The sequence below is a fragment of the Eleutherodactylus coqui genome, chromosome 9 (genome assembly GCF_035609145.1).
Source record: "Eleutherodactylus coqui strain aEleCoq1 chromosome 9, aEleCoq1.hap1, whole genome shotgun sequence".
NCBI classification, from domain to species: Eukaryota; Metazoa; Chordata; class Amphibia; order Anura; family Eleutherodactylidae; genus Eleutherodactylus; species Eleutherodactylus coqui.
This window is the reverse complement of record NC_089845.1, coordinates 12,712,789-12,734,990: the sequence shown is the minus strand read 5'-3', so window position 1 is coordinate 12,734,990 and position 22,202 is coordinate 12,712,789. Positions and strand designations below refer to the sequence as shown.

The 22,202-nt window shown below is 45.9% G+C and overlaps 1 protein-coding gene across 2 annotated transcripts in view; it reads right to left on the bottom strand.

Moving 5' to 3' along the window:
• CTNND2 (catenin delta 2) overlaps positions 1–22,202 on the bottom strand; it is a 731,828-nt gene that overhangs the window by 140,956 nt on the left and 568,670 nt on the right. For both annotated transcript variants that reach the window (XM_066579126.1, XM_066579127.1), the window contains 2 exons: positions 19,220–19,430; positions 5,652–5,736 (listed from right to left, as the gene is read on the bottom strand). In XM_066579126.1, coding sequence (XP_066435223.1) covers positions 5,652–5,736; positions 19,220–19,430 — 296 coding nt within the window. The remainder of the gene's footprint in view (positions 1–5,651; positions 5,737–19,219; positions 19,431–22,202) is intronic.

Sequence of the window (22,202 nt, the reverse complement as noted above, 5' to 3'; positions counted from 1 at the left end):
ACTGAGCAGATGGTGCCGAATATAATAACAGGATCACAGATTTAATGGGACCAGAGAAACCAAATTGTCCTAATGTACCCTCTAGATAACCGCAGTGAATCCAAACAAACACCTTCTCTGCATCTAGGACTAGGAATAAAGTTCAGCACTCTTAATAAGATTCAGGAATCGGCGGCTTCCATAGGGAGCCTAAGTCTGTGGGACAACCCCACCTGAACTGCAGCACCCACATTGGAAGTATAGAAAGCTGTTGGATGCCGAGGATCTTAGCATACATTTTTACATCAATATTCAATAGGGAAATAGGACATAAATTAGCTGTGGACGGAGTTCTTTTGGCAGCTTTGGGTAAAGTGACAATAAGGGCCTCTAACATTTCTGAGTGAAAGGAACCCTTATCCATTGCCTCATTAAAAAAACATCTATTGTTTTATTTATGTATTATAGAAGGCCCAAAGAAAACGACTTTTTATAATGACCATTAAAGAAGCCACCTGGGCCTGGATATTTAAGAGGTTTTAACATTTTGATTGTTTCTAGAAATTCAGATCTAGAGTTTGGTGTAGAAAGAATGACAGACACAGGAGATTAATGTTCTAGATAAAATTAGAAATGTGTTTATGTTTGGGTTGATGTGCATTTGTATATTCTCTTAGAGGTAAATGCATTAGCAACTTCTTAGGGATGAGTAATTTTATGCTCAAAAAGTCTAAAAGATATCTAATTCTTTCCTTATGTTTAAGACCCTTAAAAGGTGTTTGGCCAATAGTGCCCCAGTATGGTTATCATATGCATAAAATTGCATACTCATTTCTTGTAAAAAATAAACATTTTTTCCACCAAAAGCCTCTGAAGCTTGGCCCACAACCTAAATACCTCTTCCGTTCTTTGAGGTGTGGGATTAGCATTATTTAGAGAGTCAATGGTACTAATGGTATTAAGACACTGGGGCATGATTGTTCTGATCTTGGTCCACATAACCTCTCTCAATCCTCTGTCATCCAAGAGAAACAAATCAATTATTAAATAGGAAGAATGAGGCCAAAATAAAAAGGGAAATTCCCTCTCAGAGCCACGAAGACAGCACCACACATCATACACTTCCTCTTTGTGCAAAAGCAGGACTTTAGGGGAAGGTAATCTTGATTCAAGAGTGGAATTCAGAGTTGGATCCATAACTGAATTGAAGTCACTCCCAATTATGAAAGTATCCTTCATTGCACAGAACTTGGATACAGGTGAGCTGGCTTTCGTCTTGATTTATTGTGTTTGATATCAGGGAGGTCGTTTGTCCTGTTCCCTCCTCTTCCGTACCAGTCTCTGTTCCCGAACCTATGGAACTGGACCCGCTGGACCCCAAAGAGCGACGCCGAGTTCGGTTATTGCGTCATCTCTGACTCTACTGCGGGAAAGCTGGACATCGGGTGATAACCTGCCCCCTGAGGCCTCAGCGTCCACAGTCTGTATCGGCAGAAAGACTCCAAGTCCTAGGCGATTGCAGGGAGGATCGCCTAGGACTACAAGTACGTCCTAGACTTCTGGTATCCTGCCAGGTTAGATTCCGGAACTTCACCCGCCCAGGGGAGGCGTTTATTGATTCCGGAGCAGCCGCCAACCTGATAAGCATGCGTCTCGTTGAGCCCCTGAGGGCTGAACTTGTGGCGCTGAAGATGCCAATTCGTTTTGCTAGCATTGATGCTACCCCTCTTGCTTCGGGCTTGGTACGATGGAGGACCCCAGTGTTACAACTCACGGTGGTGGTGGTGGTGGGGGGGGGGGGGGTCGCCACTCGGAAGGTCTATCATTCCTGATGGAGAAAATGTCGGTAGACATGGTACTAGAGATGCCGTGGCTGGCGTTGCACAACCCCCAATTCGATTGGACCACTGGGGAGCTAACCCAGTGGGGACCGTCCTGCCATAGCCATCGTGTTCCCCTTCCTCTCTGCTCAGGCGATACCGCACTCAGGCCCCGAGATCTCACTTCCCTTCACACCCCGTCCGCCTGTCTTGCTGCTGATGCCGCCACCAATGCACTGCAGGGGGGATGGAAGAAAGTGGTGGGGTCTCGTATGCAGTTGCGTAGTGGGGAGAGTCTGTCGGTATCTGAGCCGTATAGGGTGGGACAGAAGGGGTACCGGTCCACTGGAAACTGCAAAAGGAGGGGGTCGCAGGGGGTTCCATAAGTCTTTGTTGAAACCTGTTGTCCCTTCGGTCCCTTTACATGCTGCAGTTGCATAGACCGCGGAATGTAAAAGGTTAAACAGCAGAGATCGGATGCGTTCTCCATTCTCTGCTGTACGAGCTGGTGCCCGGCTATCCTCTGTCAGCCGATCACCAGCTCTGCTTGCCACGGGGACCATCGGCTGGCTTCTAACAAGCCAATGGTCTCCATGGCAACCTGTAAATAAAGTAGTGCAGGAGTTTTAAAAAAGAAGCGGGAAGTTGCTGGCAGATTGGTTCTATCTTCCTGCTTCTTTTTTTAAAGTCCTGCACTGTTCTATGTGGGTCTGTGCAGGCTGAGCACGATGCCACAGCTTATGGCATTATGCTCTGCAGGTCCCATAGTGAAACATAGCCCGGAAATCTTCCAGGCTATATCACTATGGGCAGTGAAGCTAGTCTGGAAAATTTCCAGGCGTGCCACTCAAGGGGTTAAAGGAGCGATTATCTGCAGAACAGACATGGCCATAGACATTTCAGTTTATATTGGCAGTCACTGTCATTCAAACTCGGCATACATGTTCAATGATATTGGATGATGGACAAAAGATGTTTTTTAGAAAATTTCTTTCAAGGAAAGTTTTTGTGGGTGAAAGATCTTTTGTGGGCCAATGGTTTTTCATTGAAATATCTTTCATCCATGCAACAGTTCTTTCATCTGATTATCAGAGAGTTTTTAAATGTGATTGACTACTTTCCAGTCGGTGAGAGTTTGTCATCAGTCAGCTGAATTACACTCAAGCAATGATGAAAATGGACCATATCAACCAATACATCAACTTTTGGCAGCTTTACTTACAGGCAATGTACTATGTGAAAAAAGCATGCAAATTAGAAATGTGACAAATTACGTTATCTCTAATTTGGTTAGGAAATGCAATTTGTCAGGAAACTAAATCAGTGCAATATTGTGTCAAACCAGCAAAAACCCTTGTAGTTTGCAAGTCACATTGTAACTACTAGGTGGCCACAATAGATGTGTATAGGATAGAGACTTCATCATAGAGTATCACAAAATTGTGCTGTTTTGCGAGGCTGATTATCTTATAACCTAAACATATCCAGGAAAATACAGTTAGCAAAGCATCATCTGTAGCTCTTCTTCAGAATGAAGCAAACCATTGCATATCAGCCAAAGACAGAATGAATGCTGCAAAATGTTATTATTTTCACAACAGAAGATCAAACAGCTGCAGGTCAGATATAAAGCCAGTATGTGGCATGTAAATATATAACACATATCAAATAGTATTTGTGCAGGAATTAAGAATTCCCTAGTAAACAGCATGGAAACAAATCCTGCTGAGCAATGATAACTATCGAGGGGGTAGCTGCATATATTGCATTCAGATTTTCACACCTCAGTAGAATGTAAAACTCATTTGCAGCATAATTCATTAGCAATAAAAAAAGATTTTTTTTGTAAAGCTGGGATAGATGCAAGGTAAGTTTTGCTCACAAATCAAGAGATGTTGATAAAGGGCCGTATGATTTCATTATAGGGCTATTGCATGCCACGTTATCACAGGTCCTAGCCTGACAGTCTCAGATTGTCATGGAATTTGGTAAGATAGTTGAAGGCATGAAGTAACTTTTGATGCAAACTTTGACCATCAATATCTAAAAAAAGTGTACGTTCAATTTTTGAGGGAAATAAAGTATGTAAGAGAGTTAAAACGCAATCTCTTCTGGGTGTAAGTTTAATTTTGGGATGGCTTTGGGAACAGGAGTATAAAAAAATAAACGTATACATCATATTTAATTAGACCCTTTACCACCTACTTAGGAAACGACTATGTTCTAGAATGAAATATGATGCCAGTTACAAGTCAGCACTAAAGAAAGAAGGGAACTGATTAAGCACTAAAAACCTCTGCGCTCTCAACTTCTTAACAATGCAAATCATTTATTACGCCAGCAGGGGAATAGAACAAAACACAAACAAAGCCAAAATCACATGAAAAAAGCCAGAGCGTGGACAGAGAAGAAATCTCACCCACTGCTCGGCAATAAAGTACGGGTGTAACACTTTTCTGCGCTCAGATGGCGCCTTTCTCTTCTGTGTCTTGGATGTATGTAGCAGTTAGTGTGGGTCTGCCCAGATACATCACATGGATCAACCTTAGTGAGGTCTGTTTTCTTAGACTGTTTAATATGTCTGGCTAATAAGGGTATACATATGATGGGGATAGAGCACTGGGTTTAAAAAAAAAAAAAACCTGAAAAATACCTCCTGGAATGTTGCACTTACATTCATGGCACAACCTATACATACAAGTCACAAAACTTTTTATATCTTCCAAAGACAATATTTTATATGAAATATTTAATTGCTGCACTTCACTAATTGTCTCCGCAGAAAACCTCTTCCTTATTAAGCCATTCCTTGTTCCAGGCATGAGAGCATAAAATGTTTGAGTTCCAGGTACCCCTCTGTCTTCTTCATGTCATCAATGTAGGAAGTTCTCATTCTCTATTATTTACTTAATACACACAACTAAGTTTAAAAAGTTTTTTTCACTGTTTTCATATTGGGCTGCACACTCATCTGAGAAATAACCTGATCTATACTTGTGGCTGCTTCAGTCAACCACCGGCCACAGCAGTGACCTTCTACAGCCCATGATGTCATTTTAAGTGGCAGGACAATCACCTTAATACATTAGTTTTACTCCTGTTGCCAAAGCCATTCTAAAATGAAACTTGTCCCAAGTCAGAAGGCATTCACCTTTACTATATAGTTTAATCCCTCAAAACATGAACATGTACTTTTTTAGATATCCAAGGTCAAAGTTTACACCACGTCTCCTGAAATGAATGTAATGTTTTATTGTGAAGCACTTTTTTAAGAAAAGTCTGCTCCATTGGCTTCGAAGCTAAACCAGATGAAAGTTGTATTGTAATTTGCAGCAAAGTTCTGAATTTCTTTTTGTTGATCTGGTGGGCATACATTTCACATTTTCTTATGTTTGCAGCCCTGTGGTTTTCATACCATGTATCAATGAGACTTAACATTTTACATCTGTAAATTACTTTCTGCCCTCAACCATCCTGCTGAATTCCATGAAAATCTGAGATGTTAGGCTTGAAAAGTTTATTTTTTGTGATGATGTGCGTGGAATGACCCCATTTTAATTGATAATATCAAGTAATCTATACAGCAAAAATGTATAACAAAAGGGAAGAAGAGTTATGGAGAAACGCTGATCATTATAGTATACTGTAGCTCATACTTAAAGAGGTGCTCTAGGATTTCAGAGGGGCTGGGCTGCACTACCAACTATGGCCAGTAGTGGCAATCTTTTTGAGAAAAAAAAACTAACACGTTTTTCTGTCACTGGACAATTTTAGCTTTCCAAAACTTCCCACGAGTCTTTGTATTCCTGTTAAATGAAACAAACTAAAACGTAAGCAAATAAATAAGCCTACCTTTTTGTAAAGACTTCTAAGGTCTCTGTACTGCCACATGCTGTTTAGGACTTGAGATGCAGCTTTCACTACTTTGGGGGAATGCCTGTTTTTACGTAAGGAAAAGAATCAGAAAAATTTAGAGATTAAGAAAACAATTTGTGAACACTAGATGAATAGCATATACTGAATGTAATACGTTTCCCATTGCTTATTGAGCTACACAATATTTCCAGAGCTGTAAATAAATATCACTTGTCTATATATCACCCCCTATGTGGATGTAAACTGCAGTTTGGGGACATGGCCGGGCTCAGAAGGGAAGGGCTGGCATGTGGCTTCATGGATAGGCTGTGCCGAGTCCATCAGGGTAAATTATATTACGGAGGTCAAACGCAATAATGAGATTAAAATGCCAACAGGATTCGGTATAGAATAAAGCAATCTTCATGCACAAACCGGGTTGTGAGGGGAAGGTTTCACAGTGATAAATTTAATAACTCACCCTTGTTTTCCACATGGTGTGGCATGACCCAAGTACTTGATCTGACAGGTTAACCCTCCCATGTACCTATTTTAATCAAGGATGCAGACTGGCTTGGGGTTCTCTGTACTTGTACCTCATACTGGGAATGGGGTACTGCTATGGATGTATATTGTACTCAGTATAAGATCACACTACACTAACACTACACTAACTGATGACACGGTACTAACTACACTGATATACTGATCACACTACACTAACTACACTAATATACTGATCACACTATACTAACTATAATGACTGATCATACTACACTAACTACACTAATATACTGATCACACTACACTAAAACTACACTGCTTGATCACACTGTACTAACTACACTAATATACTGATCACACTACACTAACACTACACTAATATACTGATCACACTGTACTAACCACACTAATATACTGATCACACTACACCAACACTACACTAATATACTGATCACACCACACTAACACTACACTGACTGATCGCACTGTACTAATTACACTAATATACTGATCACACTACACCAACACTACACTGATTGATCACACTACACAAACTACAGTACTATACTGATCACACTACAGTAACACTACACTGACTAATCACACTGTACTAACTATACTAATATACTGATCACACTACACTAACACTACACTGACTGATCACACTATACTAACTACACTAATATACTGATCACACTACACTAACACTACACTAATATACTGATCACACTGTACTAACCACACTAATATACTGATCACACTACACCAACACTACACTAATATACTGATCACACCACACTAACACTACACTGACTGATCGCACTGTACTAATTACACTAATATACTGATCACACTACACCAACACTACACTGATTGATCACACTACACAAACTACAGTACTATACTGATCACACTACAGTAACACTACACTGACTAATCACACTGTACTAACTATACTAATATACTGATCACACTACACTAACACTACACTGACTGATCACACTATACTAACTACACTAATATACTGATCACACTGCACCAACACTACACTAACTGATCACACTACACCAACACTGAACTAATATACTGATCACACTACACTAACACTACACTGACTGATCACACTGTACTAACTACACTAATAGACTGATCACACTACACTAACATAACACTGACTGATCACACTATACTAACTATACTAATATACTGATCACACTACACTGACTGATCACACTATACTAACACTACACTGACTGATCACACTGTACTAACTACAATATACCGATCACACTACACCAACACTGAACTAATATACTGATCACACTACACTAACACTACACTGACTGATCACACTATACTAACTACACTAATATACGGATCACACTGCACCAACACTGAAATAATATACTGATCACACTACACTAACACTACACTGACCGATCACACTACACTAACATACTGATCACACTACACTAACACTACACTGACCGATCACACTGTACTAACTACTAGAGATGAGCGAACGTACTCGTCCGAGCTTGATACCTGTTCGAGTATTAGCGTGTTCGAGATGCTCGTTACTAGAGGCGAGCACCACGCGATGTTCGAGTTACTTTCACTTTCATCTCTGAGACGTTAGCGTGCTTTTCTGGCCAATAGAAAGACAGGTAAGGCATTACAACTTCCCCCTGCGACGTTCAAGCCCTATACCACCCCCCTGCAGTGAGTGGCTGGCAAGATCAGGTGTCACCCGAGTATATAAATCGGCCCCTCCCGCGGCTCGCCACAGATGCATTCTGACAGAGATCACGGAAAGTGCTGCTGATGCCGGAGCTGCTATAGGGAGAGCGTTAGGAGTGATTTTAGGCTTCAAGAACCCCAACGGTCCTTCTTAGGGCCACATCTGACCGTGTGCAGTACTGTTGAGGCTGCTTTTAGCAGTGTTGCACAATTGTTTTTTTTGTATATCGGGCGTGCAGAGCATTGCGTCCTCAGTCTGCAGTCATTGTACAGAGTATAGGGCCAGTACTGGCGAGGCAGGGAAAGAGATATACAGGCTATATAGGCAGTGGGCTTTTTCAAAAAAATTGGGGAAAAAAATACTATTTTTGGGCTGCCTGTGACCGTCTTCAGTTTACTGCATGTCTGCTGGGGGTAGTAGTCCTAATTAATACGCAGCTAAGCGTTTCAGCAGGCTTGCGCAAAATTGTTTCCTGGCTCTGCTGTCTCCGTTACATCACCACCGTCATCCCGCCAGAGGGAAACAGTATACATAATATTATACGCTGCCTACAGTATCTGTCTGCTGGGGGTAGTAGTCCAAATTAATACGCAGCTGAGCGTTTCAGCAGGCTTGCGCAAAATTGTTTCCTGGCTCTGCTGTCTCTGTTACATGATTGCCGTCATCCCGCCAGAGGGAAAGAGTATACATAATATTATACGCTGCCTACAGTATCTGTCTGCTGTATCAGCTCAGCATTTTAAAAAAATAGAAGCAAAATACTTAAGGCCTACTACTGGCCTTTGGCCACTTGACTGCTTCTGCGCTGTGAATTTCACTAGCTCAGTCATACGCACCTACGTCTCACTACAGGAGTGCGCAAAATTGTTTCCTGGCTCTGCTGTGCGTTCCGTAAGGGAAGTCAGCCTCCAACCACAGGCCAATAAGCGGCACATTTAATTACAGCGTTCTGTTTCTGCACTACTGGTAATACAGCATGCTGAGGGGTAGGGGTAGGCCTAGAGGACGTGGACGCGGGCGAGGACGCGGAGGCCCAAGTCAGGGTGTGGGCACAGGCCGAGCTCCTGATCCAGGTGTATCGCAGCCGACTGCTGCGGGATTAGGAGAGAGGCACGTTTCTGGCGTCCCCACATTCATCTCACAATTAATGGGTCCACGTGGTAGACCTTTATTAGAAAATGAGCAGTGTGAGCAGGTCCTGTCGTGGATGGCAGAAAGTGCATCCAGCCATCTATCGACCACCCAGAGTTCTGCGCCGTCCACTGCTGCAACTCTGAATCCTCTGGCTGCTGCTCCTCCTTCCTCCCAGCCTCCTCACTCCAGTACAATGACACATTCTGAGGAGCAGGCAGACTCCCAGGAACTGTTCCCGGGCCCCTGCCCAGAATGGCCAGCAATGGTTCCTCTCCCACCAGAGGAGTTTGTCGTGACCGATGCCCAACCTTTGGAAAGTTCCCGGGGTCCGGGGGATGAGGCTGGGGACTTCCGGCAACTGTCTCAAGAGCTTTCAGTGGGTGAGGAGGACGATGAGACACAGTTGTCTATCACTCAGGTAGTAGTAATTGGAGTAAGTACGAGGGAGGAGCGCACAGAGGATTCAGAGGAAGAGCAGCAGGACGATGAGGTGACTGACCCCACCTGGTTTGCTACGCCTACTGAGGACAGGTCTTCAGAGGGCGAGGCAAGGGCAGCAGCAGGGCAGGTTGCAAGAGGCAGTGTGGTGTCCAGGGGTAGAGGCAGGGCCAGACCGAATAATCCACCAACTGTTTCCCAAAGCGCCCCCTCGCGCCATGCCACCCTGCAGAGGCCGAGGTGCTCAAAGGTCTGGCAGTTTTTCACTGAGAGTGCAGACGACCGACGAACAGTGGTGTGCAACCTTTGTCGCGCCAAGATCAGCCGGGGAGCCCCCACCACCAGCCTCACCACCACCAGCATATGATGGCCAAGCACCCCACAAGGCGGGACGAAGGCCGTTCACCGCCTCCGGTTTGCACCGCTGTCTCTCCCCCTGTGCCTCAACCTGCCACTGAGATCCAACCCCCCTCTCAGGACACAGGCACTACCTTCTCCTGGCCTGCACCCACACCCTCAACTCCGCTGACCTCGGCCCCATCCACCAATGTCTGTCAGCGCAGCGTCCAGCCGTCGCTAGCGCAAGTGTTGGAGCGCAAGTACGCCGCCACGCACCCGCACGCTCAAGCGTTAAACGTGCACATAGCCACATTTATCAGCCTGGAGATGCTGCCGTATAGGGTTGTGGAAACGGAGGCTTTCAAAGGTATGATGGCGGCCCTGCGCTACTCAGTTCCCAGTTGCGACTACTTTTCCCGATGTGCCGTCCCAGCCCTGCACGACCATGTCTCCCGCAACATTGTACGCGCCCTCACCAACGCGGTTACTGCCAAGGTCCACTTAACAACGGACACGTGGACAAGCACAGGCGGGCAGGGCCACTATATCTCCCTGACGGCACATTGGGTGAATTTAGTGGAGGCTGGGACAGAGTCAGAGCCTGGGACCGCTCACGTCCTACCCACCCCTAGAATTGCGGGCCCCAGCTCGGTGGTGGTATCTGCGGCGGTGTATGCTTCCTCCACTAAACCACCCTCCTCCTCCTCCTCCTCCTCCTCCTCCTATGCAACCTCTGTCTCGCAATCAAGATGTGTCAGCATCAGCACGTCGCCAGCAGTCGGTGTCGCGCGGTACGGCAGCACAGCGGTGGGCAAGCGTCAGCAGGCCGTACTGAAACTACTCAGCTTAGGAGAGAAGAGGCACACGGCCCACGAACTGCTGCAGGGTCTGACAGAGCAGACCGACCGCTGGCTTGCGCCGCTGAGCCTCCAACCGGGCATGGTCGTGTGTGACAACGGCCGTATCCTGGGGGCGGCTCTGCAGCTCGGCAGCCTCACGCATGTGCCATGCCTGGCCCACATCTTTAATTTGGTGGTTCAGCGCTTTCTGAAAAGCTACCCACGCTTGTCAGACCTGCTCGGAAAGGTGCGCTGGCTCTGCGCACATTTCCGCAAGTCCCACACGGACGCTGCCACCCTGCAACATCGGTTTTATCTGCCAGTGCACTGACTGCTGTGCGACGTGCCCACACGGTGGAACTCTACACTCCACATGTTGGCCAGGCTCTATGAGCAGCATAGAGCTATAGTGGAATACCAACTCCAACATGGGCGGCGCAGTGGGAGTAAGCCTCCTCAATTCTTTACAGAAGAGTGGGCCTGGTTGGCAGACATCTGCCAGGTCCTTGGAAACTTTGAGGAGTCTACCCAGATGGTGAGCGGCGATGCTGCAATCATTAGCGTCACCATTCCTCTGCTATGCCTCTTGAGAAGTTCCCTGCAAAGCATAAAGGCAGATGCTTTGCGCTCAGAAACAGAGGCAGGGGAAGACAGTATGTCGCTGGTTAGTCAGAGCACCCTCCTGTCTATATCTCAGCGCGTTGAGGAGGAGGAGCATGAGGAGGATGAGGAGGAGGGGGAAGAGACAGCTTGGCCCACTGCTGAGGGTACCCAGGCTTCCCTGTCATCCTTTCAGCGTGTATGGCCTGAGGAGGATCCTGAAAGTGATCTTCCTAGTGAGGACAGCCATGTGTTGCGTACAGGTACCCTGGCACACATGGCTGACTTCATGTTAGGATGCCTTCTCATGACCCTCGCGTTACACGCATTCTGGCCACTACGGATTACTGGGTGTACACACTGCTCGACCCACGGTATAAGGAGAACCTTTCCACTCTCATACCCCAAGAGGAAAGGGGTTCGAGAGTGATGCTATACCACAGGACCCTAGCGGACAAACTGATGGTAAAATTCCCATCCGACAGCACTAGTGGCCGAAGGCGCAGTTCCGAGGGCCAGGTAGCAGGGGAGGCGCGGAGATCAGGCAGCATGTACAGCACAGGCAGGGGAACACTCTCTAAGGCCTTTGACAGCTTTCTGGCTCCCCAGCAAGACTGTCACCGCTCCCCAGTCAAGGCTGAGTCGGCGGGAGCACTGTAAAAGGATGGTGAGGGAGTACGTAGCCGATCGCACGACCGTCCTCCGTGACGCCTCTGCCCCCTACAACTACTGGGTGTTGAAGCTGGACACGTGGCCTGAACTCGCGCTGTATGCCCTGGAGGTGCTTGCTTGTCATGCGGCTAGGGTCTTGTCAGAGAGGGTGTTTAGTGCGGCTGGGGGAATCATCACAGATAAGCGTCCCCGCCTGTCAACCGACAGTGCTGACAGGCTTACACTCATCAAGATGAACAAAGCCTGGATTTCCCCAGACTTCTCTTCTCCACCAGCGGACAGCAGCGATACCTAAACAATACGTAGGCTGCACCCGCGGATGGAAGCATTGTTCTCTATCACCATGAAAAACGTGGACCATTTAGCTTCATCAATCTGTGTATAATATTCATCCTGCTCCTCCTCCTGAAACCTCATGTAAACACGCCAAACAGGCAATTTTTCTTAGGCCCACAAGGCTCAGTCATATAATTTTTGTAAACAATTTTTATACGTTTCAATGCTCATTAAAGCAATTTTTATTTTAACTGGGCTGCCTCCAGGCCTAGTTACAAATTAAGCCACATTAACCAAAGCGATTAATGGGTTTCACCTGCCCTCTTGGTTGGGGCATGGGCAATTTTTCTGACGTACACTAGTACTGTTGGTACACCAATTTTTTGGGGCCCTCGCCTACAGTGTAATCCAATTAATTTTTTACCCACCTGCATTAAAGCTGACGTTACATCAGCTGTGCTGGGCACTGCAATGGGATATATTTATGTACCGCCGGTGGCTTCCTGGCACCCACCCATGCTGTCGGTCCACACGGAGTTGTAACTGCATGTGTCCACTTCTAAAGAACCCCAGTCTGACTGAGGCATGCAGTGTGGGCCGAAGCCCACCTGCATTAAACATGACATTACCTCAGCTGTGATGGGCAATGCAATGGGATATATTCATGTACCGCCGGTGGGTTCCAGGGAGCCACCCATGCTGTCGGTCCACAGGGACTTCACAATAGGGGTTGTACCTGCCTGTGTCTATGAATTAAAAACCCTGGTCAGGTTGGGGCATGCAGTGTGGGCCGAAGCCCACCTGCATTTAATCTGACGTTAGCTCTGCTGTCCAGGGCACTGCAATGGGATACATTTATGTACAGCCGGTGGGTTCCAGGGAGCCACCCATGCTGTGGGTGCACACGGAATTCCCATTGCGGAGTTGTACCTGCCTGTGACTATTTATAAAAAACCGCGGTCTGACTGGGGCATGCAGACACCTTGACAGAATGAATAGTGTGTGGCACATAGGTTCCCCATTGCTATGCCCACGTGTGCAGCTCCTGATGGCGGTGGCACAGGATTATATTTCTCATTGCTTTTGTACAGCATTGTGGGCTATCGCCCCGCCCCTTTTGAAGAGGGTCGCTGCCTAACCATGCCAACCCTCTGCAGTGTGTGCCTGCGGTTCCTCCTCATGGCAGACGCACTTATAAATAGACATGAGGGTGGTGTGGCCATGAGGCCAGCATGTGGCATAAGGGCAGCTGAAGGCTGCGCAGGGACACTTTGGTGTGCGCTGTGGACACTGGGTCGGGGGGGGGGGGGGGGGTTGGTCAGCATGTAACCCAGGAGAAGGGGCAGCGGAGTGTCATGCAGGCAGTAATTGTGCTTTGTTGGAGGTAGTGTGGTGCTTGGCTAAGGTATGCATTGCTAATGAGGGCTTTTCAGAAGTAAAAGTTGTTGGGAGGGGGGGGGCCCACTCTTGCCGCTATTGTGGCTTAATAGTGGGACCTGGGAGCTTGAGATGCAGCCCAACATGTAGCCCCTCCCCTGCCCTATCCGTTGCTGTGTCGTTCCCATCACTTTCTTGAATTGCCCAGATTTTCACAAATGGAAACCTTAGCGAGCATCGGCGATATACAAAAATGCTCGAGTCGCCCATTGACTTCAATGGGGTTCGTTACTCGAAACGAACCCTCGAGCATCGCGAAAATTTCATCCCGAGTAACGAGCACCCGAGCATTTTGGTGCTCGCTTATCTCTACTAACTACACTAATATACTGATCACAATACACCAACACTACACTGACTGATCACACCACACTATCTACACTAATATAGTTCTCCAGCTCTGCAGCTCAGCCAATCACTGCAGCGCTCGATGAATCAATTACAGCCATCACATTGAATGGCTGTGATTGGTTAATCGAGCACTGCAGTGATTGGTTCTCGAGTGCCGCATGTCAATCAGAGCCAGCACTTCCTAAAGACAGGGTTTTTGAACCTCCAAACCAGGAATCACTGTAGAAGACTACAGAGAAGTGCCGAAGTTGCAGAAGATACATGCGGCGGAACTTACAGCATCTGTTAGGTAATGTTTTGCTTTTTTTTATGCCATTTGAGTTTACTTTCAGGGTAGGGCCTGTATTTCAACCCCTCCCCCCCCCCCCCCCCAAAAAAAAAAAATCCGGCAAAAGACCGCTACAAATTCATGCGACTTCACGATATCGCCACAAGAAAATGCAGCGATATTGCACGGAACACAGATGTGATATTGGTGTGATTTTTCTGTGGCGAAATCACTGTCGCCCATGTGAAAGAGACTTAACACTAATGAATGTAAAGTTATGCACACGGGCAGAGGAAATACATGTCATAATTTCATGCTAAATGGGAAACCACTGGGAAACACTGACATGGAAAAGGACTTGGGGATTTAAATTGTAAGCTTAACTGGGGCAACCAGTGTCAGACAGCTGCTGCCAAAGCAAACAGGAACATGGTGTGCATCAAAAGAGGTCTAGGGTTACATGATGAGAACATTGGTCTTCCTCCTTTCAAGTCACTGCTTAGACCACACATGGAATATTGTGGACAGTTTTAGGCACTGGTACTTAAGAAGGACATATTCGAGTTTGAGCGAGTACAAAGGGGGCAACTAAAGTAATTAACAGAATGGCCGGACTACAATACCCAGAGAGGGTATCCAAATTGGGATTATTTAGTTTAGATAAAAGACGTCTGAGGGGCAATCTAATAACTATGTATAATATATCTGGGGCCTGTAGCGAGATCTCTCCCATGATCTGTTTATAACCAGAACTGTGACTGTAATAAGAGGGCACTCTCTACATCTAGAGGAAAGAAGGTTTCTATACCAACACAGAAGGGGGTTCTTTACTCTAAGGGCAGTGAAACTATGGAACTCTCTGCCTGAAGACGTGGGGATTGCAAATTCGATGAGAGTTTGAGGGGCCTGGACATCTTTTTTGAGCGATACAATATTATATGCTATAATCATTAATAACTGCAAGGGTTGCTGATCTGAGGATTATTCCAATTGCGAGATTGAAGTCAAAAGGAATTTTTTTTAACCCAAAATGAGTAAAATTGGCTTCTACCTCATAAACCACCCCATTCCTGCTCCACTCTGTCCACCAAATACCTCAACAATTCAAACGATATTGGGGGGGGTGATCATTTCTAGCCTGACGCCCCTTACAGTACTGCCCGAGTGCCTGACACACTAGAAATTGCTTTATAAATTCACCTTGAGTGTGATCTAAAAACCGAAATGCCAGTATCACTACGTGACCATGAAGCCCCATGACGAACACCCCTTGTTTGTGTAAAGTGCCAATAAGGTAAAGATCCACAGTCACCTAGAAGTCATCATTCATACAACAACCTGAGCCAACAAGAACTTCCACAATCTGCATACTGTTGGATAAGTAGTCCAAGTACTGCTGCTTAATGAGTTGAATTCAACCTGTTCCCAGACACTGTCCATAGCCTTTTGGGCTTCACTCCGCCTCCAGTGCCAATACGTGAAATCTGTTCTACTGCAAGCGAGAGAGCGTTGGCAACATGATTTTTAACTCCTGGACTATGCACAGTGACAAAAAAAGCACCACAAGGCACAAAAACCTCAGTACTGGCTGTGAATTCACTGTCTGATCATTACTGGCCTTAATGACTCGAATATTAATGGAACAGAAATGCATCCTCTTATTTATCAACCTCTTGCCCCAAATTTCAACCTAAGCAACTTTGGAAATAATTCCAGATCGACCAAACTGGACAAAAAAAAAAAAAAAAACAGCCTCCCTTCAGAAGTTCAGCCATGTGCCTGGCGGTATAAAGCGCCAACTCTCCACGGCTCGTGACAGAATCCATCCACACCAACTTTCCTTAGTACAATCTTAGGAACAACTCCGATATGCCAAAGTCTTCCCCCACAGCTTGAGCATTTGTGTTTGAACTTACAGTCTGGTAAAATGACAGTACCCCTCATTAAAGGGGTTGTCCCGCGCCGAAACGGGTTTTTTTTTTTTTCAACCCCCCCCCCCCCCCCCCCCCCCGTTCGGCGCGAGACAACCCCGATGCAGGGACCTAAAGAAAAATCCGCACAGCGCTTACCTGAATCCCCGCGCTCCGGTGACTTCTTACTTACCGGCTGAAGATGGCCGCCGGCATCTTCTCCCTCCGTGGACCGCAGGGCTTCTGTGCGGTCCATTGCCGATTCCAGCCTCCTGATTGGCTGGAATAGGCACGTGACGGGGCGGAGCTACACGGAGCCCCATTGAGAACAGAAGAAGACCCGGACTGCGCAAGAGCGGCTACTTTGGCCATTAGACGGCGAAAATTAGTCGGCTCCATGGGAACGAGGACGCTAGCAACGGAGCAGGTAAGTGAAAAACTTCTTATAACTTCTGTATGGCTCATAATTAATGCACAATGTACATTACAAAGTGCATTAATATGGCCATACAGAAGTGTATAGACCCACTTGCTGCCGCGGGACAACCCCTTTAAATGTAAACAGCAGCTCCTCCAGGCTCAACCGCTTTGGTAGATGAGAGATACAACCCTGCACCTTGTTGAATAACGGGTAGTGCAGCCTGTCTGCCCCTGTTCCACAGAAGGTCTTGGAGCTGGGACTGCAAGCAAGGCTCCCCATTCTGCAGCGCTGCATCAGCTGTTCCAGCATGCCTTCCCAGATGCAGGCCATGATAAAGCAGCGCAGGGGTAATAGATTAACTAGCTCTAAACTGATCAGGTGCACTGTGCTGCATCACTCATGTTTCTCTGAACACCCTACCAATACCCATGTACATGCTCATATGCTATTAACCCCTAGCTCTGTAATAATTCTTCCTTGCTTAGACATCCCACCTTCCTTTAAGCCACCTGGCTCGAATTTATTCCCATTGAGGGTGACTACCCACTACAGTTTTTTTTGACTGTTAAATTTGCAGCATTTTTTTTCTGCAGGGGTCTATGGGACTTGTAATGTTAAAATCGTGATCGCGCAAAAGCGCAATTTACAGCGAAATCGCGATTTTAACATTACAAGTCCCATAGACCCCTGCAGAAAAAAAAATGCTGCGAATTTCGTAGAGAAAAAAAAGACAGTAGTGGGTAGTCACCCTAAGGGCTCCTTTCCACTAGCTTTTTTTAAAAAAAATTTTTTGGGACTTTCTAATGTTAAAAACGCAACGCAATGCACCAAAAATGCAATTGCATTGCGTTGCGTTTTTAACATTAGAAAGTCCCATTGACAATCGCGTGAAAAAAAAACCGCAGCGATACAAAAAAAAAAGGCTAGTGGAATTCCTAACTCCTATTCATTGCAGTTGCAATTACACAAACACAACTTGTAGCATTGCCTATACAGAAGAAAGTATGTTTCTGCAATATGGCCACCGTTAGGGAAGTAAAAATTTTAAAACTAGTAAATTTAGAAACACAGATTATTAATAATGTATATGTAGATTATCCATATGTAGGTTAATTAGATTGAATGAAACTAAATAAAATATATGGGGCATTCCCATTAAGGCCACCTTCAGGGGGCTGAAAAAAAAAGTGTGATGTGTGTGATGCGAGACGCACAAATATCACATAAATATGGACCCCATTCATTAAAATTGCAGCATGTCCTATCTTTGGGCATTCCCTCGGAACGCCTCGCCCATTGTTTTTAATGAGGCCAAAAAACAGATTGCACAGCGATGTGATGTTTCCCATTGAAAGCTGTGACGGAGGATCATAACTGTACTGGAGTGATGGGAAGCGTTTTTTTGTCAACGGGGACATCACACGTGTACGAGCGTGATATTAGGCTGAGTTTCACGTCCATCTCAAATTAGCCTAAAGTTGAACTATACATTCCCTTTAGGAGTTTAAGTTCCATTAAAATTCTATCTTCAAGAAGTATCTTCTAATTAAAGGGAGCCTGTCACCAGGTCCATGCTATCCAAACCACGGGCAGCATAACCACGAGATAGGTAGACACAATGTAGCTGTTAAGAAAATTGTAGATTAATCTATCAGTTAATTGTTTTGCTATTAGATTGTAGACTAGGAAGATATAGCATGCTGCTAGTATAAGTAGTGAAGGAGTTAAAGGAAACCTTTTCTATATACCAGTGAATGGTATGCGATAGGACAGACAGAAGATAAGATAGTCTCTTAGATCCTCCCTTGCATACCTTCTCACTGAAATCAATACGGTTTTGTTGTATGTTATAGTTAAAAGGTGTAACTTATGTTAAACATTTTAGTTGTAGCCTATCATGTATTCTTATTAGTCTTGGAGGTATATACTTTTCCTATGATGTCATTTATGGAATATAAACCACATGCAACTTTTGTATAAAGCAGAAATCACTTGATACCACAACAGGCTGGTGTGATTTGTATTTCTCCTAAGGGCCCACACTTCTACTTGAGATCTGATTGTTCTTCTCCCTGGTAAACAAATTCTCTTCCCAGTAGCTGAGGATCTTTTATTCTGAAATGCTGCAGTATTTCAAAATAAACATACTTTAAAGTTTAACTCAGAATAGTGTTCCGAGTCACAGGGGCAGTGCCATGCCCCCTCTCCGCGCTCGGATCACTAGTGACAGCTCTATCCCGCTTTGTGCATGCAAGAAAGCTGCCGCTCTCTCTGATTCAGACATGGTAAGACGAGCGCCATCCCTGTGACTCCGAGCGCCCTTCTGAAAACTAAATTCAAATTATGTTTATTCTGAAAAGCTGCGTCACTTCAGAATAAGACATACATGGACACATTGTGTCGGGCAGCATGCAAGCGACGACAGCTTCTCTTTGAATAGTGTTCTGCTATGTGTTTATTATCTGCATGTGGTAAAAGTAATACTGTGGGTAAGAATAAATTAGGAATAATAAAATAGTACATGGAAGGATACAACCTGCAAAAACATCCTTCCTGTGTCCTAATATGACAAGATTGTGCATTTGAAAAGAGAAGAGTAAAAACACAGAAAAAAGGAAACAGAAAGGTTGCTTACTTGTCTCCTTTGCTCTTTGAAATGGCAACTAATTTTTCAATTCCTCCTGCATCTCGTAGGGCTTTAGCATTCTCCATATTCTTAGTGATGACTTCATGCAGAGTGCAGCAGATAGCGGTAACAGTGTCATCAGACATAGCCTTGCTAGTTAAGGTGTTGCAGTTGTTTCCACCAGGAAGACGGTGAACCAAGTCTCGCATAGCGTATTTCCCTACATTTAAAAGGAACAAAGTAACATTTAGGTGCAAATACAAGTAACAATGTAAACCCTCCACCGATAGAGGCTGCTGTAAAATGTTCAGACTTCTGACACACAGAAAAAAAGCTACATTTAAAAAAAAACAATGCATGGTATAATTCATATTCTATTTTCATGTATATTCTGAAAATATACACTTAGCGCATTGTGAAAATGTCCCCCAGCACGTTACATTAACCTTTACTTTTGCATTAACCTGTAAGATTTTGAAATAAAAAATCTAAATGAATTCATGTTTCTAGTTAAAAATCTGACCCAAGCAGATGTAAGACATGTCTCCCTGTCCATGCTCCCCTCCTTGCCAGCGGCATAGTTGTCTGCTGATCATGTCACCACTTTACTTAAAGAGGTCATCCGATATATAAATCATATTGGTGGAGATTGGGGGGCATAATGTATTAAAAGAAAACAAATAAAAAATAGCTCACACACTAAGCTCGGTGCTCCCCAGCCACCACACCTGTCCTACCAGCCAGAGCTTGTTTACTAAGGCAACTGCGTTCATATACCCTTAGGCCGGCTTCACACGAGCGTGACGGGCTCCGCTGCGGAATATTCCGCAGTGAAGCCCGTCACGGCGCCCCCCAGAGACCCCATACTTACCAGCGGAAGATAGCATGAAGACGCTTCCCCGCCCACCGCCGTCGTGTCATGTGACACGCCCACCGCATCACATGACGCGCGGCGGTAGGCGGGGAAGCGTTTTTTCACGCTATCTTCCGCTCGTTACAGCGGGAGATAGCGTGAACGGACGGCTTCCATTGACTGCAATGGAAGCCGTCAGCGCGTACACCCGCGGCAAATAGAGCATGCCGCAGGTGAGGACGGGAGATTTCACGGTGCGAAATTCCGCAGTGGAATTACGCATCGTGAGCATTATGCTATTTGGTTCAATAGAACCTAATAGCAGGGGGCAACGCAGCGGATTTTTGCCGCGAATTTACGCGGCGTAAATCCGTTCGTGGGAAGGAGGCCTAAGGCTGGGTTCACACAGGGCGGATTCCCTTCAGAAATCTCGCGGTTTGGCCGCAGCAAAAACCGTGAGATTTCTGCCGGGAGAACCGCCGCGGCTTTGAAGCGGCTCGGCCGCATGCTTTTCTGTTGCGGCCGGCGATCCCATAGAGGAGAGCACGGCCGCGACGTAAATAAACAAAAAAAAGGAAAGGTAAATAGACATGCTCAATCTTTTGAAACCGCGGCGGCCGCAGCCGTGGTTTCGACCGGATTTACCGCAGCGGATTAGCCGTCCCGTGTGGACGAGTTTTCTGAGAAATCTCATCCACATGGCTGGCTAATCCCGAGATTAGCGGCCGCGGGCGGATTTGCCGGGGGGGGGGGGGGGGGGGAATCTGCTGCGGCAAAAGGCAAAGCCTTAGGGTGGTTTCACATCTGCGTCACAACCTCTGGCCGGAGGTTCCCTTGTAGAACCAGCTGCAAATAGCAGAAGAAAAAAGCACTGCATGCAGCGTTTCTTCTTCTGTCCCAAAACTGGGCAGCTGGGTGGAACCCATTATAGTCAATAGAACAGTTTGGCAATGGGGGTTCCCCATTACTGCTTCGCCGAACGGAGCCGGAAAGTAGAGTCCCCAACGCAAATATGAAACCACTCCAAGATCCCTGGGGAAACTTTTATTAATATTAAATATTTTATGCCTACTTTTTTGCTATCTAAACCTGGTGAGTCCGCTGTGCCTCATAGTCCTAAAGATATGGTAAAGGATTTTTGGTACCAAAGAGAATGTTCCTTCCTGTTATGAACTCGTTCCCTGACAATCTGCTTTACAGCTCGGTACCTCTTTCTTTCTGGCGATTGTTACGTGCTTGGCATAGCAGTAATGATTTTGAATTAGAACACATTTTGCCAAATATTTTTCTTCATTGGGAGATCGCTTTCAACTTTTTTTCCTACCTTGTCGAATCTCCCTTAATCTCTTAGGCATGTTGCCTTACTTTGGGCTTCAAGATAAAACCAGATTTTTCAAATCACCATTTCATTTAATGTGAGGATTGGATTAGCCAGATGATTCTAAGAACATCTTCTTGTGACACATTTATTTTGGTATAAAATTTCTTGGATCTGTTTGAACTTCTCTGCTTGTAAGGATTCTTTCCTATGAGCGTATATCGGCCGCCGTTTTCACGCTCAGCCGATGTACACTATTATCTGTGGCGTTACAGCTTTTGAACAGGTGCACAAATCTAATGTCTGTGCCCCCGTTCACACAGCATGGGCCACAGTGCATATACGCTGAGCCTACCATACCGTCGCCCCCTTCCCTCTCCCTCCCCCTCACAGCCTCACCTCTGCTCTCCTCCCCTCTCTCTTTGCAATGGGAGGGGGTGGGATGGGGGCGGAGCGAAGTGTCACCTCATCCCACCTTGTCCACGGCCAGCAATAGGAGGAGGCAGGACGAGGTGGTGCTCAGCTCCGCCTCCTTCCATTGCAAAGAGCGAGCGGGAAGGGGGGGGGGGGGGGAGCAGAGGGAGGGAGTTTAGCAGCGTAAAAATGCCCCTGAAGTGCTGTCTCCCTTCCCACCAGCTTACTGTCTGCTAGTTCTTGATTGACAGGTGCATCAGAGTCAGCAGTGCTCACTGAGCTACATGCACAGAGCAGAGGGGAGAAAGTGTAAGACACAGAGAGCTGCAAGCAGAGATAATGGGGAGATCTCCTACTGCTTATACACAGGTAAACTGCTAAAGCTGCATTTAGTAACAATTTATTCA